The sequence below is a fragment of the Pezoporus wallicus genome, unplaced genomic scaffold (assembly GCF_028554395.1).
Source record: "Pezoporus wallicus isolate ANWC-B61680 ecotype Strahan unplaced genomic scaffold, APGP_CSIRO_Pwel_v1 contig_3486, whole genome shotgun sequence".
Taxonomy (NCBI): Eukaryota; Metazoa; Chordata; class Aves; order Psittaciformes; family Psittacidae; genus Pezoporus; species Pezoporus wallicus.
In genome coordinates this window covers 4,383,183-4,398,239 of record NW_026642292.1, presented here as the reverse complement: position 1 = coordinate 4,398,239, position 15,057 = coordinate 4,383,183, and the positions used below count along the sequence as shown (strand labels likewise).

The window sequence follows — 15,057 nt, the reverse complement described above, 5'->3', positions numbered from 1 at the left end:
AACATGCTAGAGCTCACTGCCTGGAGAGAGTTTTGGGGAATGCCTCTTGCTTTTGTTTCTTGTGCAAGCAAGCAAATTTAATAGTACAATGTGGATTTGAAAGCTAAAGTAATTAGGACATGCCACGATGCCGACTGGCACCTCCCTGCTGCTCCACTCTTCATGTACAGCTTACGCTGTGCCCAGCTCTGCTGCTGACTCATGTCAAAGCCGCCTTCTCCCAAGTGACTGGGGGGTCAGGCCAGGGCCCAGCCTCCTCCATGGCTCTCCTGGCTCCCACGCAGTTCCCGCTGGGCCTACCGTGGCTGCACTGGCGGGACGCACCCACTTCCTAAAGAGTCACCTCCTGGGAACACTGCCGAGCCTCTGCAGCAGCCACGGCATCCAACATCCCCCCATTGGCATGTGTCTGCCTGAAAGCTGTGCCTGCTGCCTGGCCGCTCCTGGAGTGCAGGATAACCCACAGGGCAAGGGGGCTGTGGTCCATGTACAACCACCACCCACCCACCCAAGGAGCTGCTGGCTGGGCTGAAAGAGCTGCCTCCTTGGCATCTTCCCAGCAGGACCCATATCCGTCTTCCTCATGCATCCCACACTGGTGCTGGGAGTCCCATATCCCACAGCACGTCACCACATCCCCTTTTCCAGCACACTCCCCGGGGCAGGCCCTTGGGAAATGGCATGCCGGAGGAGGGATGGGGTGTGCGTGCAGGAGCATGCATGCGTGCACGTCAGGGAGAAGGAAGCAGGGCTGTGAGTGCTGGAGGCGTTGTGAGCGCTAGGCACAGGCTGACAGGCGAGGGCTGCCGCTCCCGTAGGATGTTAAACTGTTTCACAACAGTCATGATCACAGCGAGCGGCTCACTCCAAAGTGTTCCTGCTGCTGGGGAGGAAAAGGACAATCAGCACCAGGAAGATGAGTGTTACCCATCTTGGGATATGGGGGAGAATCTTGAAGATTATGCAGATGGATTTGAGGTGTGTAGAAGGAGAGGATTTGCGTAGAGAGCACAGCCACTCCATAGGCCCCTGTAGTGCTGGTCAGGCAGCGTGTGTTCACGGTGTGATGCTATTATGCAGCCCCCTGCAATACTGCTGTGGATGCACCGCCCTGTGAATGCTCCTGAGGGGGGGGGACAGAGGCCACTAAACTACCTCCAGAGCAACAAAGAAATGCACAAAGAAACTAACTCTCTTCAGGGAGTGACAATGTTACAGACTTAGGATAAACTGGAATGGGAGAGCAGCCAACCACCCCCCCTCAGTTCTGCAGGAAATTGCAAATGCATTCAAATATTGTGCAAAAGGGCAGGTGACATCCCCCCCCCCCCACCCCCCCCCCCCCCCCCCCCCGAACTCAGCTCCAGACCTCATTAAAGCCTGTCCTAGTGAGGCCATTCAGTAAAGATTTGTCCCAGGCTTGGAGCCAGGCTTTCCAGGTAACTGGAGTCCTATTAGCTTGGGGTCATGTCCTGGGTTCAGCAGTAGCAGTCATTTTTCTCCTTCTTGGTAGCTGCTGCAGTGCTGTGTTTTGACTTTCAGCCTGGGAACAGAGCTGATAACAATGATGTTTTGGTTTGGCCAAGGACTTTGTGAGCCTCATGCTCTGCCAGGGAGGAGGGGAAGCCAGGAGAAAGCAGAGACAGGACACCTGACCCAAACTGACCAAAGAGGTATTCCATACCACAGCATGTCATGCCCAGGATGTAACTGGGAGTTAGCCGGAAGGGCTGGGAGACTGCAGGGTTGGAGGAGGTATGGGTCGGTGCTTAGTCGGGCCTGGGGGGTAAGTTATCGGTCGGCTAGTGGTGAGGTGTTGTATTCTCTTCCCTTGTTATTTCCTTTATCATTATTATCACTGGTGGTAGCAGTAGTGATTTGTGTTATACCTTAGTTACTAAACTGTTCTTATCTCAACCCATGGGAGTTGCATTCTTTTTGATTCTCCTCTCTGTCCCTCCGGGAGCAGGGGGAGGGAAAGAAGGGGGGGAAGTGAGTGAACGAGTTACCTGACTGGGTTTAAACCACGACAGGTCATCTACGTGGCCGTGGGCTGTTCAGAGGCCCAAGCAATCTCAATTCCTCGGCACTTGCCCACATCCTCTCTTCTGTGCCAGTACATCACTATGCACCGCTGCTTGGCAAATCATACCCAGGAGTTGATCCAACAGAAAAGCCAACGTCTTTTGTTTTGCAGGGGTTAGCTGTCTGCCAGCACAGCTCATCACAGGGCTCCAGAACAGCACCATGCACCATCGCTCGCTCAGGAGGCGCTGCCTGTTCCTCCCAGATTTGGATCAGCTGATTTAGAGGGAGCTGAGCAGCACCACACCCTGCATCATGCTGGCACATGATGAGCAAGTGCCCAGCCACCCAGGTTTCAGCTCCGCCACAGTCCGAGCCCAGCTGCCGTAGGCTGGCTTTTCCCACTCCTCCTGGCACGGCACCCAGCCTTTGCCCTGCACCGGTTGCTGACTCCTGACTTTGCTCCCAGCCATTTCACCTTGCTGAGCTCGTGGATGACTGATTGACAGCAAGCAGCAAAAGGTTTTCTGCTGGGGCAGCAGTAAGGAGAGGGAATGGGGTCCCCAGTGAGGAGGGGCAAGCTCAACCCATGGCAAGTCTGAGCAGCCAGTAGCCCAAGCTGACCTCCAGCCTTCTGAAATAGTGCTCTGTTTCCAGCCAGGTCACCTATCTGAACTGGCTTGTGTGCCTCTATGGCGAGCACAAGGGAAAGAAATAGGTGGCTCTGGTGGGAAGGAACCAGGGGTAACACAGGGCCACCCTCCTTACACCCCAGATCTCCAGCCGCTTGCTCTCATGCTGTGTCACTGCTCAGCTGGGCCTGTGTGCTGCCGGGCAGGACAGGTTTGGGAAGGGGCAGGGCTGGGTAACTGTAACTGCTGCCATGCATTGAACTCTGTCCTCTGCCCCACTGCTCCTTCCCTGTCCTCTGCCCTTACGCGCCTTCCCCTCAGGTGAGGGCCTGCAGCAGGCAGATGGACACCCCAGCACCAGCGGGGTCACAGACTGTCAGGATTCAGCACTGGGGCAACCTGGTTGACTGAGATAAGGCAGGAGTCAGCGAGGAGGAAGACACTGGGCTAATTGGCCTCTGTGGCTCCCTGCAGTCTAGGAGCTGTAAGCACCCATGCCAGCAGCCCTGCTGCCTGTTCCCTGGGATGGATAGCAGCACGAATAACTAGCTGCACTTTTTCTTCCTGACTTCAGCACAAAACATGGAGAAACCACCCCCCTTACTATAGGTACCTGGACGTCTGCCTGGACAAGATGCATCACAGATGGAAATGGAGAACACCCCATGTGCCAGTGTCAGTAGAGGTGCTGCCTGGGGCAAGGGCTGGGGGAGGGTTCACATCCTGGTGGGGCATCCCTCTGTCTGGCCTCAGTCACCCCAGTAGATAACTTTGGGCACACTGCACTACAGCTGGACAAATGCCAGGTGTGATCCCTGCCTTTTGACATCTGCCCACCCCTTTCCCACACGGCCGGCGGTCCCTGGGTGCCAGTGACCGAGCACCCAAAGCACTCGGGGAGCTGCCGTGACCATGCAAAAGGCCTTTTCTCACGCCCAGTGATTACCTTTCCAAACACAGGCACTTCAGGCTTGCCCTTGAGAAGCAAACACTAATTTCAGCCACACCCTTTCCTGCCCCGGGGCTGCAGGGCAAGGGTATCCTCAATGTACACCGTGTTCACCAGTGAGGGGTGTGGGACAGGAACCAGCCCTCATAAAATTGCCCGCATTGAACCTGCTGCTCTCCGCCTGCCAAACCAAACAGAGCTGATGTAAAGCAAGCAACAATGACAACAGCCTGGCTGCTGGCGAGGGTTGGGCAAGCAGCTGGTTTCCAGTTTGCTGGCCTCAGCAGATGGCGGCGGCGGGAACAGGCGCTGGGAGTTCCCACCCCGCAGGCACCCGACACCATGCCAAGGCCAGGGCGGCCCCGAGGTTCTCTCCTCTCCCATCTCCCTGCGGCACTTGTGCAACCCCCGGTGTGAAGACAGCCTTTGGGTTTGAGGGGAGCCCCAGCCCTGGCGTGGGGGGAAATGCCAGTGGGTGGGTGCCCTCCCACCCCACTCTCCTCGACAGCATTTCACCTGGGAGGGCTTTGGCTCCTGTGTGTTGCAGGGGAGGAAGCTGATGTCAGAGGAAAGAACACCCAGAGCACACCCAAAGGCTGGCAGCTGGGGTGGAGGCAGGGCAGTGGGAGTGGGATTCCCTGGAGCAGCCTGTACTGCCCTGGCACACAGGAGGAGAATTTGGTCTGTCTGGCCTCTGCTGGGTACCGCTGCTGCAGGTTTCAGGAGCACACACTGGCACCAGGCAGCTGCTGGGTGGTTTTGGCAGAGCAGGCTTTGCAAAGGATGCTGCTGGGATGGACCCGACCACTCGTCAAGAGATGGACCAGAACACACTGCAACATCTGTGGTTCACTTTTTGATTCCCTTCTTTCTGTTTTGGAGCCACATTTCTGAGCACTGCTGGACACACACTTCACATGCACACCCCACTCAGCACCCCAGGCAATAAACATGGCAGGCCTGCGGCACATGCGTGTGCCCATGCGTGCAGAGGTGCAAGAGCTTGTGCCCGCTCCTCTCAGAGCAGTGCCTACAGTGTGGCCGCTGGCCAGTCATCTGTCCATCCGTCTTGTCCATGCATCAGTCTGGCTGTCTATCTGTCCATTCATCTCAGCTCTACTCCAGCCAGGCTGTTAGTCCCACAGTCAGGCTCCCCAGAGCGGTGGGCTGCACAGCTGGTCCGGGTTAAAAGTCAATGCCCCTTTCCAGCAGGGTTACTTGTAACCCCGGGCCCTTCTCAGTTACCAAACCCCTGCCCTCCTGGACACCAGATGCCTGAAGAGCGGCTGCTTCAGCCAGGACTGCCGGCTGACGGATCGTTGCTAACCCGTACCCCGGGCTGCTGCCTTCTGCCCGTGGGAGCTCCCTGGCCTGGGCGGGCAGCGGAGGCTCGGGCCGTGTGCCGGCAGGCGCGTGGGCAGGACGCCCGAGGAGGACCAGGTCCGGGGCCGTCGCCGGCGGCTCCCAAACAAACAACAGCCGCTCCCGCTGCCATGGCGACCCGGCACCACCCTCTGCCGCTGCCATAGCGACAGGGCTCCACCCCTCCCGCCGCGGCTGACGCCGCCGCCTGCGTCGCCCGCGAGCTCCGGTTTCTACGGAAACCACGCACCGACGTCAACAGGTTTGTGTGTTTTCAACGTCCCGCCGTCTCCATGGCAACGTCAGGCGGTCCGCCCGGCCCCAGCAACAGCGCCGCGATTGGCCGGCAGGGGCGGGGGCGGGGTCCGGTGGCCCTCCCACAACCCGCGGCTGTGCGGCTCGTGCCCGTCAGGGCCCGTGTCTGTCCCGGTGGAGCGTTGGCCTCAGCAGCCGCCCCAGCCTCCAGTGGCCAACGCGGGGGGAGGCCGGAGGGGTCCCGGGCAGCCCCGCCGATGAGGCGGAGGGAGGCAGTAGGCCCTGAGAGAGCTGTGTGTGCTGTGAGAGGCTGCCGTGCCCCCCTTGTGCCCGGCGCTGTGTTTCGGCTGCGTGACCCCAAACCCACATCTCGAGCCTCCACTTCCTCCCAAGGTCAGGGACGCTTTCCAGGCTGTCTCCAGGCCCCGGGAGACAGGGCTTGCCTGGGGAAGGCAGGATGGAATCCCTGTGTGCAGGAACTGGGGGCGGGCAGCTCTCCTGGCCGCTGACTGGGGCTTTGTGCTGGAGCACAGGGTGCCTTTTTCTCCGAGCCGGTGCCGGCCCACACCCGTGCTGGCACACTCGGTGCCCGGAGACGCCAGTGCTGTCAAAGGGCATTTCATACAGGTGAGAGGTGCCAGTTTTGCAGCCCACTGAGCCCTGCTGAGATCCTAAATCAAGCAGGGTGAGAGCAAGTTAACCTCTCCCCACTGGCAGCCCAGCTCTCTGAGAGAGGAGTACAGAGGAGGATAAGCCCTCCATGTGCAACCATCCCGTCAAACCCGGTCTCAAAGTGGATTGCTGTGCCTCTTCTCTGGGGTTGGGTACTTGAGTTTCAGTCCTGTACTCTCTGCCCTGTTTATTGTCTGCATGTTTTCCATCTGACCTCAACAGGGAAGGAAATGCCCAATGTCTTTAGGTATGGACCTGGGTAATGGCAGGTGCTTTCCTTGACTTGGAATGAACTGCGAGCTGGGAGCAGTGAGCAACTGAGAGACTCTCCTCTGGACCCAGAGAGAGAGCAGAGCACCCTGATCTGCAGATCTCAGTCTTCCCAGGTCTCCCTGTGCAAGCATATGCTTAACTCTTGCTGAAGTTGCGCAGATACTTAGGGATGAGTTAACACAAAAGATGTTTCCCCCTCCCAGCAGTTCTCCCCAGCCAAACCAAATTGCTCGGTAGACCTGGATCCCTGGGGAGGATCAAAGCCTCGGGGCTGGGCTGGCAGTGATCCATGCTGTTTACATGTATGTATATTCATGGCACTGTTAACCCCAGACTATTTAATAGTATTGAATTTTGTATTTATTACATTTCTTAAATACCGTCTAAGGAACCTCAGTTTCCTGGGGTATTCCCAGTGTTTGTTCCTAGGGCAGAGAGGCCAACTCTCCATGTAGCCATGCTTTGTCATTTATTCTCTTTCATTACTGAAGTGTCTATTCCTGCAGTGGCAACATCTTTCCACAGAGATTCCTTTGGCTCTGCCTTGTGTGCAGCCTGACTGTCCAGCCCAAGGTACAGCTCAGCCAGAGCAGGGAGCAAACACCTTGCTTTTAAATATCACCATTTCCTTTCAACAGCAGCAACTGAACGTGACTCTCCCCAGACCAGGGCTGAGACTCTGTGAGTCCCTGCAACAGCCCCATCACTGTGAGAGAGCTGAGGACTCAAGAAAAGACCTTGCTTGGGTTAGTGGCTGTCCTTTGGGGCAGCCTTCCCTGTGTACTGGTCTCTGACACCAAATGGTACAGGAGGAAGGTGATCTGGAGACTACCTCCAGTGAAGCAGGGCTGTTTCTCCAGGCAGTGGCAGAGCCTCAGACTGTGCCACTCCCTTCCAGGCTATCGTCAGCTTTGTGATCCTTTGTTTGTCCAGCGTCCCCTTGAGCCATTCCCCAGAGCACTCCCCAGTCATAATAATTAGAAGGTTTCTTTCTGCTCTGAGCCAAACAGTCTTTGACATCCTGTCTCTTCACTTCACTTCTGCTGCTTTGTTCCCCGCCTGTAACAAAATCTCCTTAGCTAAGCACACTGGCCTTTTTCCTCCTTCATCTCAGCACTTCCTCCTTTGCCACCCTTGGCCCATTTTCTTCAAGAGCCACCACACCAATGGAGGAGCAGGACCCCTTTACCCAGACCCCAGCCCGTGCCATGGCACAATCATTGCTGCAGCTGCCCAGCCCCGTGGGGAGGAAGCAGCCTGTGCAACGGGAGTGTCCAGCTGCCCCCTCCAGAAAGCTCCTGGGTGCAATGAGAAGCCCAAGCTTTCTCTTGATTGTGTGGGGTTTTATTGCAGGCTCCTTGTGGGGTTCCAGTGAGGAAAGCACAGCTGTGCTTGCCTCATTTAGATTTTGTTTGATTATCAGAAAAGACCTGCATCAGCCTGTCTGTCACTGGGTTTGAACGTGCTACCTCTCACCAAGTGCAAGCTTCTTGCCTTTCATTTCTGGGATTTCACTTCTAAATATCTAGTGGTTCCACAGATGTATGGGTCATTTAGTGTCAGTTGTTTTCCTCTCCTCCCCTCTCCACCTGGTGGGTTGGTGCCCTCGGATTATAACCATGAGCACGCACAATGCCCTGGGATGGGCCTATGGCACTGGAGACAACTGGGAGATAAGCGGCATTGCTCTGGCTCTGTTGCACCACACGAAGGGATGGCATCGGCAGCAGCAGGAGCTGTAGCTGGAGAACTTTGTGCTTGAATTACTCTGGGTTATGAACCCTTGCTTGTGGGGTGACAGCTACCAGCCTGGCCCCAGGGCAATGGGGTACAGAGAGAGTGCCACAGTGGGTGAAGCTGCCTTTTGATCTGCTGGCTGTGAGTGGCATGGGGTTTTGTGAGCATGTGGAGTGAGGTGCAGCCATGCCTGGTGATCTACATCCACCATGGTGCGGGTGAAAGCAGAAGGCAGAGTGGTGAGAACGGCTGGAGGGCTCGACAGCATCATCTGCAGTAATTGGCAGCCCATGGCATGCGGCTGCACGACCACGAGATGCCGGGATGTCTCTGCTTGCAGTGTTTATTCTTTAGGATGTCCCTGTCACACACCCAGCGGCTGTGATTATTAATTACTGTTTATATTTTGCTTTGGCTATGCGCTGCATTTTAAAGACCAGCAGAGGTGGGAACCCTGCCCTCATGGAGGCTCCCAGGCCTGGTGTGGGGAGCTCAGGCCCCTGGGTAATGTACTAAAAGCCCTTCTTCCAGCCCCTGCTCCCCAGCAACATAAAGAGAGGGGGCAGGGCCGCACCACTGGTTTATTAGCCCCCTTTCATGTTTTTCCATCCCATTTGCTCCCTCCCAGCTTCACAAGCCTTTCTGGGGCCAGAGAGGCAGAGGGGGTCCCTCATTCTGCACTGGGAGTGTATGTGGCAGGGGACACTGAGAACAGCAGGTGTGCAGGTGGAATATCACTAATGCTTCTGGTGCCTGCTCGTGAAGTCTGTACCACAGTGGGTGTTCAGGCTATTGCATGGATCTTCTGATGGTATGGGCGTGGTGTGTGGCCAGGCAGTGGTGGCTTCTCAGTGCAGAGGGGTATTTTACAGTGAGGAGCTATTTTTTGGTCCCTGCAGCAGCGTCCCCTGCATGCCAGCCCTGCTGCTAGGCTCTGGCCTCCATGTCTCCTTCCCACCCATACCAGCAGCCCCTGGTTAGCTGGAGGCCCATGTCTGTCACAGTATGTGCCCAAATAGGGAACATGGAACCACGCTGTGGTCAGTGCTACTGACAGAGGGTGGGTCAGGGCTGTCACATCGCTGCCAAAGTGCCACACTGCTGGTATGAACTTTTCCCTGGTGAGTGGCCAAATTTAGGCACAGCCACCTCCTGCCCCCAGAGTGGGTTTTGGCTGTGCAGATTGCACTGGCCCACATGCCTCAGGCACTTATCTGCTGTGGTTTTCTAAGCACAGGCTCAGTCACAATCTCAGCTGAAGGAGGTGTGTGAGAGCAGGGCCAAGTTCCCATGTTGCACTCAGTGCCTGGGAAGCTCACTGCAACCTTGTAAGCCCAGGAGCTGCAAGCTTTACCACCTCCCTGTTTAGCAGGAAGAAAAGTGGGGGCCAGGCAAATGGAGGGGCCCATTGGTACCCAATACAAGATCCTCGTTGGATGGGTGCTGTCCTACTGCCTGACAGCACCATTGCGATACTCAGGCAGTGCAGAGGGCATGGCCTGTTCTGTCTGCCCAGGTACATGGGAAGAGCCATCTCTCTGCCAGGGCGGTCAGCAGCCACCTCCTCCTCACCAGCACAGGATGCAGCCATGATATGGACTTGTCTGGAGCTGGCAGAGCCAATCATGCTGGGATGGGGAATGCCTACCCCTGGATTGAGGAGAATCCCAGTCCCTAAAGTGGTGCATCCCTATGGCTGAGGCCCAGCTGAGCACTGCCAGAGCGTGGCAAAACCCTGCTGGCTCTGGATGTACAGGTTTAATAATGTAGTGCTCGATAGAGTCATAGTCTGTCCTCAGGTTGTGCTAATTTGGAAGGGCTGAACACGTCTGCTTGTTCCTGCCTGGTGATGGGGGCAAGGAGCCTTGTCAAGCTCCAGCAGCACACGGGTGAGGGCAGCCCCGTCACTCGGGCAGGAGGGTTTGTGCTCTGACTCTGCTTTGTCCCTGCGGTACTGCTTGCTTCCCTTTTCATTTTATTCTCACACAGGCTGCGGTAAAACGTGTGTACCCCACGTTCGGAGCAAACAAACCCACGTCATGTTTTCGCTTTCTCTGTTTCCTTGCCTCCACGTGTTAGAAATGTGCAGCATCTGTGCACTTTCCATTTGGTACAAACAGAGCGCATTCGGTCGCCAGCAGAGATGGCAACAGATGGGTTGCATGGGCACCACGAAAATATTTTGGGCTCTGGTGAAGCGGGTCCCTCTCATTTCCAGACCCTGTTTTCTAGAGGGGGGCAGTTTGGCTAGAGGAACCCTGGGGCAGTCTGTAGACAGCAGTGGGGCTAAGTGGGTATTTACTGAAATGTGCTGGCAAATGGTTGGGACTTGAAATTGTGTTAGAGGCTTTCACCCAGGCTGGGCACCAGTGTGTCAACCCAGTCCCTGCTGGGGAAAGGGCTGCTGGCAGAGACAGCAGGGTGGTCTTTGCTAATTTGCTGGCACATCTGCCATGTGCAGTGCTGAGGGGGAACCTCCTTGCCCGAAGCCTGGGAGATGCTCACGCCACTGCTTAGGCAGCCAGCATGGGGGAGTGCTGGCCAGGGCAGGGAGCCCCCGGCAGCACAGGGACCTGGGGTGGCTGACGGCTGCCACGGGCCGGGGCTGTGCTGGGCAGAGGCAGTGCCTGGCCCCCGAGGGTCGTTTCCCAGGGTGCGGTGCAGGCCGTGAGCTGCGGCAAGTCCTTGGCTGTCCCCCCCCCGCTCTGACGGGCAGCTCAGAAATAGCAGCTGGCCCAGTTCTCCCGCCCCCGTGGCCCAGATCTCGAAGAACGGAGGTTGCTCGCACAGCAACAGCAACAGCAGCAGCATCAGGCACTGCATTTAGCCCATGAGCTCAAACAGCGAGAGAAGCTGCCAGCAGGATCCCAGCCTGGCTGGGTGACGCTCCTGCTTGGAGACTGCGCTGCAGGCTCTGTTTGTTGCTGTAAACACGCTCGCTGCTGCAGCTTCCCTGTTACTATCTATAGCCGCGATCTCTTGGCTCCCGTGCAAGGCGAGTCTGCGGTCTGGCTCCCACCTTAGCCTGACCCGAGCCAGGGCTGCCTGACAACCCCATCGTGGGTGGGTGTCTCCGGGCTTCGCTGAAACAAGGATCAAAACAAAACCCAAACTGGAGGAAAGGACGAGCCTCACCCTTCACTCCTCGCCAGTGGTTTCCCGGTGGCCCCCTGCCTGTGCCCTTGGCAGGTGTCCCAGCACCCCTGAGCCTGAGCTCTCCCAACCTTCCTGGGGGGGGCTGCGGCCTCCCAGGCTTCCCTAGCAGGGTTTCCCAACACCCTGTGCCATTACCCTCGCTCTGGACTATTCCTCTGCATACATAATAGACAAGTAAATAGTGCCACAGGAGCGTAACACGTTCCTGGCCGCAGGGAGGGGGGCAGATCAAGCCCTCTGCAGGCAGGGCCCACCCTGCCCCTGTGCCCAGTTACGGGCAGGCCCTGCTCCGTGCTGGGGACGGGAGTTTTACTTGCAGTACTCCCGAGCACCCTGCTCCGCGGTGGGGCTTCGTGGGGGCCCGCCGCGCCGGGTACCACCGCCCCCCCGAGGTGGGAGTCACCTGCGGCGGGACGGCGGCCACGGGGGCAGAGCTGGGGCCCTCGGCGGGGTCTCGCCAGGCGTGGGGGAGAGAGGGGAAAAGGAGGGGGGGAGGGGCTGTCCCGTCCCGTCCCGTCCCGCGCGCCGCCCGCCGCACTTGGCTGCAGCCTGGAGCGCTTCCCGTCAGTCACGCCCCCTCTCACAGGATGTATCCCATATAAGGATATCTGCGTCAGTGGGTTCCCGAGACCGGCCGTACCACTCCGCGCGGGGGGGTGATCCCCTCTGCCGCCCCCCTCCGCTCCTCCCGTGGAGCTTCCCCCTCAGCAACCTCCTCCCGCCTCTTGTCGCGGCTCTCTTCCGAGGAAGGCAGTGGCAGGTGGCTCGCGGAGCGGCTTGGAGGCGGCATGGGGCGGGCGTAGGGCGTTTGCCCCCCCCCACGGGCGCGGGTGCCGCGTCCCCAGTGACGTCGCCGGGAGGGTATAAAACGGAGGCGCGGCGCGGTACTCCAGCAGCTGAGGCAGCCCCAGCAGTGGAGCGGAGGGACGTGAGGCTTGCACCGGGCAGAGGGACGCTCGCAGCCGGCCCCTCCTCGCTTCCTCCCCAAGGACGCTCCGACACCGCCGCGTCACTCCGCACCACCGGCTTACACGCACCGATCCGGCATGATGTACCAGGGCTTCACCGGAGAGTACGAGGCGCCCTCTTCCCGCTGCAGCAGCGCTTCCCCGGCTGGGGACAGCCTCACCTACTACCCCTCCCCGGCGGACTCCTTCTCCAGCATGGGCTCCCCCGTCAACCCGCAGGTGAGGTGCTGGGCACGCCGGCTGCGCCTTCGCCGTGGGGCGGCAGCCCCCGGGAGGGGAGTGGACGGGACGGGACCGGACCGCGGGATAAGACTGGACAGCGCGGGGCCCGGGGGTGCCCTCAGAGGAGGGCAGGCCGCGGCGGGCTTCCTTCAGGCTGGGGACTGGCCGTAGGGAGCGGCTCCGGTGCCGTGGCGGGGCAGGCGGGGGGAGCCGTGGCCCGGGCCGCGCTCTGCGGCGGGTGTGTAAAGCGGCTTCATTGATAAAACGCGAGTTCATTGAGGAGACTCCGGAGCAGCGTCTGCGTCAGCGCGGACGTCAGAGATATTTATAACAAGCCTCTCTCGTGTGGAGCCGGCGTTGGCAGCGCGGCGCGGCCCCGGGGGCCGCGGGAGCGGCTTGGGCGCCCTGCTGACGGCAGCCCCTTCCATCCTTGTCCCGCAGGACTTCTGCACCGATCTGGCCGTCTCCAGCGCCAGCTTCGTGCCCACGGTGACGGCCATCTCCACCAGTCCCGACCTGCAGTGGCTGGTGCAACCCACCCTCATCTCCTCAGTGGCCCCTTCCCAGAGCCGCGGGCACCCTTACGGCGTGTCGGCACCCACCCCCGCTGCTTATTCCCGCCCCGCCGTGCTGAAGGCGCCGGGCGGCCGCGGGCAAAGCATCGGCCGCAGGGGTAAAGTCGAGCAGGTGAGAGGGGGCCGGGGTTGTCTGGGGGTATGGGAGGGGGGCGCGGCCGGTGGGCTGCCGGGAGGCACCGGGCTTGGAGGTGATACTGAGCGGCCTCTCTCTGCCCGCAGCTGTCCCCTGAGGAAGAGGAGAAGAGAAGGATCCGCCGGGAAAGGAACAAGATGGCAGCGGCCAAGTGCCGCAACCGGCGGCGGGAGCTCACTGACACGTTGCAGGCGGTAAGTGCTGGCCGGGATGGGGGGGCGTGTGTGTGGGGTGTGTGTGTACTCGGGAAGGGGGGGGGGGTAGTGGTAAGAAGAGCGGGACTCCCGCCGGCGGTGGTGCCCTCCGTGGCTGACAGCCCGGCGCTCTCTCTCTGCAGGAGACCGACCAGCTGGAGGAGGAGAAGTCTGCGCTGCAGGCAGAGATAGCTAACCTGCTGAAGGAGAAGGAGAAGCTGGAGTTCATCCTGGCGGCTCACCGGCCCGCCTGCAAGATGCCTGAGGAGCTGTGCTTCTCTGAGGAGCTGGCAGCTGCCACCGCGCTTGACCTGGGCACTCCCAGCCCTGCTGTGACTGAGGAGGCTGCCTTTGCCCTGCCGCTGATGGCTGAGGCGCCGCCGGCAGTGCCGCCCAAGGAGACTGGCAGCAGTGGGCTGGAGCTCAAGGCTGAGCCCTTTGACGAGCTGCTTTTCTCCACGGGGCCGCGGGAGGCCTCCCGCTCCGTGCCTGACATGGACCTGCCTGGGGCCTCGTCCTTCTATGCTTCGGACTGGGAGTCGCTGGCTGCTGGGACCAGCACTGAGCTGGAGCCGCTCTGCACCCCTGTGGTGACGTGCACCCCGTGCCCCAGCACCTACACCTCCACCTTCGTCTTCACCTACCCCGAGGCGGACGCCTTCCCCAGCTGTGCTGCTGCGCACCGGAAGGGCAGCAGCAGCAACGAGCCCTCGTCCGACTCTCTCAGCTCCCCCACCCTCCTGGCCTTGTGAGGGGCTCCAGCACTGACTGACCTGCCGGGCCCCCTCCCTTGCCACCCCCACGGACTCACCGCTGCGCCCCATGGGGCTCCCCGGGCCTGGGGAGGGCCCCGTCGCAACCACCCCCTGGCCTGGTGCCCTGGGGCCTGGCAGAGCACCCTGCACCGAGGCCTTGTACCTCTTCCAGAGATGTAGCAAATCGCATGGAGTTTGTCTTGTCCCCAATGGCCCATCCATGAGAGCTGGTAGTCTGTAGCATGTGCCACATGGCTGGGTAGGTGACTCCCTCCCCTCCTTAGTATCACTAGCATTAACTAATTAATCTCTTGGTTTTAAATAATTGGAATTTAACCTGGTGCTGGGTATCTCCAACTCGTATCTAGTGCAGCTGATTAACAATAACTACTGTGTTCCTGGCAATATCGTGTTCTGATGACTTAGCAATGACCCATCTTACGTGGGGGGAAAGAGACTATATTTTATTTTATAGTAGGTAGGTGAATAGCTATATCCATGTACTGTAGTTCTACATTGATGTTCATTGTAACTTTACTGATCATGCATTGTTGAGGTGGTCTGAATGTTTTGACATAAGTTTTCCATGAAAACGTTTTTATTGTGTTTTTAATTTATTTATGAAGATGGATTCTCAGATATTTATATTTTTATTTTATTTTTTTCTACCTTGAGGTCTTTTTTGACATGTGGAAAGTGAATTTGGATGAAACTTAAGCATTGTTTGCTTATTATTGTTCAGAGACATTGTCAATAAAAGCATTTAAGTTGACTGCTGGAGCTGTCCTTGTGTTACCTTTTGCATCACTCCCTTGTGACCTTAAAGGGGTTCCCTAACCTCTAATTCAAGCTGGACTGTATTAACAGCAGACTGGTGCTAGTGGCCCGAGGTATAGGGTGCGTCAGGGCAGGAGTTACTTCAGGCTGGGCCTGTCCCTGCCCTGGTGCTAGTACAGGTTGGCTGTGGCTTTACTGTTCCCACCCATCCTTGTGGCTTATCTCACTTCTCTGTCAGGGTTTGGTCCTCTCCTGCTCCCCTCTGTAACCTGCTTATGGCCTTTCAGCAGCAAGCTGGAGGCTTTCCTGGAAAGGAGGTAAAAGGGGCACGTGCGTTCATGCCTCCAAAGCAAGGAGGTCATCTCCTAC

General features: G+C 58.5%; 1 protein-coding gene across 1 annotated transcript; it reads left to right on the top strand.

Moving 5' to 3' along the window:
- The first annotated feature begins 11,935 nt into the window (after window positions 1-11,935).
- On the top strand, window positions 11,936-14,683 carry FOS (Fos proto-oncogene, AP-1 transcription factor subunit). Its single transcript, XM_057428545.1, has 4 exons — window positions 11,936-12,248; window positions 12,693-12,938; window positions 13,049-13,156; window positions 13,300-14,683. Exons 1-4 carry the CDS (start codon window positions 12,108-12,110, stop codon window positions 13,906-13,908), a joined length of 1,104 nt encoding a protein of 367 aa, XP_057284528.1. The 5' UTR covers window positions 11,936-12,107; the 3' UTR covers window positions 13,909-14,683.
- Window positions 14,684-15,057: the final 374 nt, after the last annotated feature.

Excerpts from the sequence above, each read along its gene's own strand:
- FOS (XM_057428545.1), top strand. The coding sequence starts at position 12,108 with ATGATGTACCAGGGCTTCACCGGAGAGTACGAGGCGCCCTCTTCCCGC. Across the intron at positions 12,939-13,048 it reads GCAGGGGTAAAGTCGAGCAG|CTGTCCCCTGAGGAAGAGGA; the intron begins GTGAGAGGGGGC and ends CTCTGCCCGCAG. Across the intron at positions 13,157-13,299 it reads TCACTGACACGTTGCAGGCG|GAGACCGACCAGCTGGAGGA; the intron begins GTAAGTGCTGGC and ends CTCTCTCTGCAG.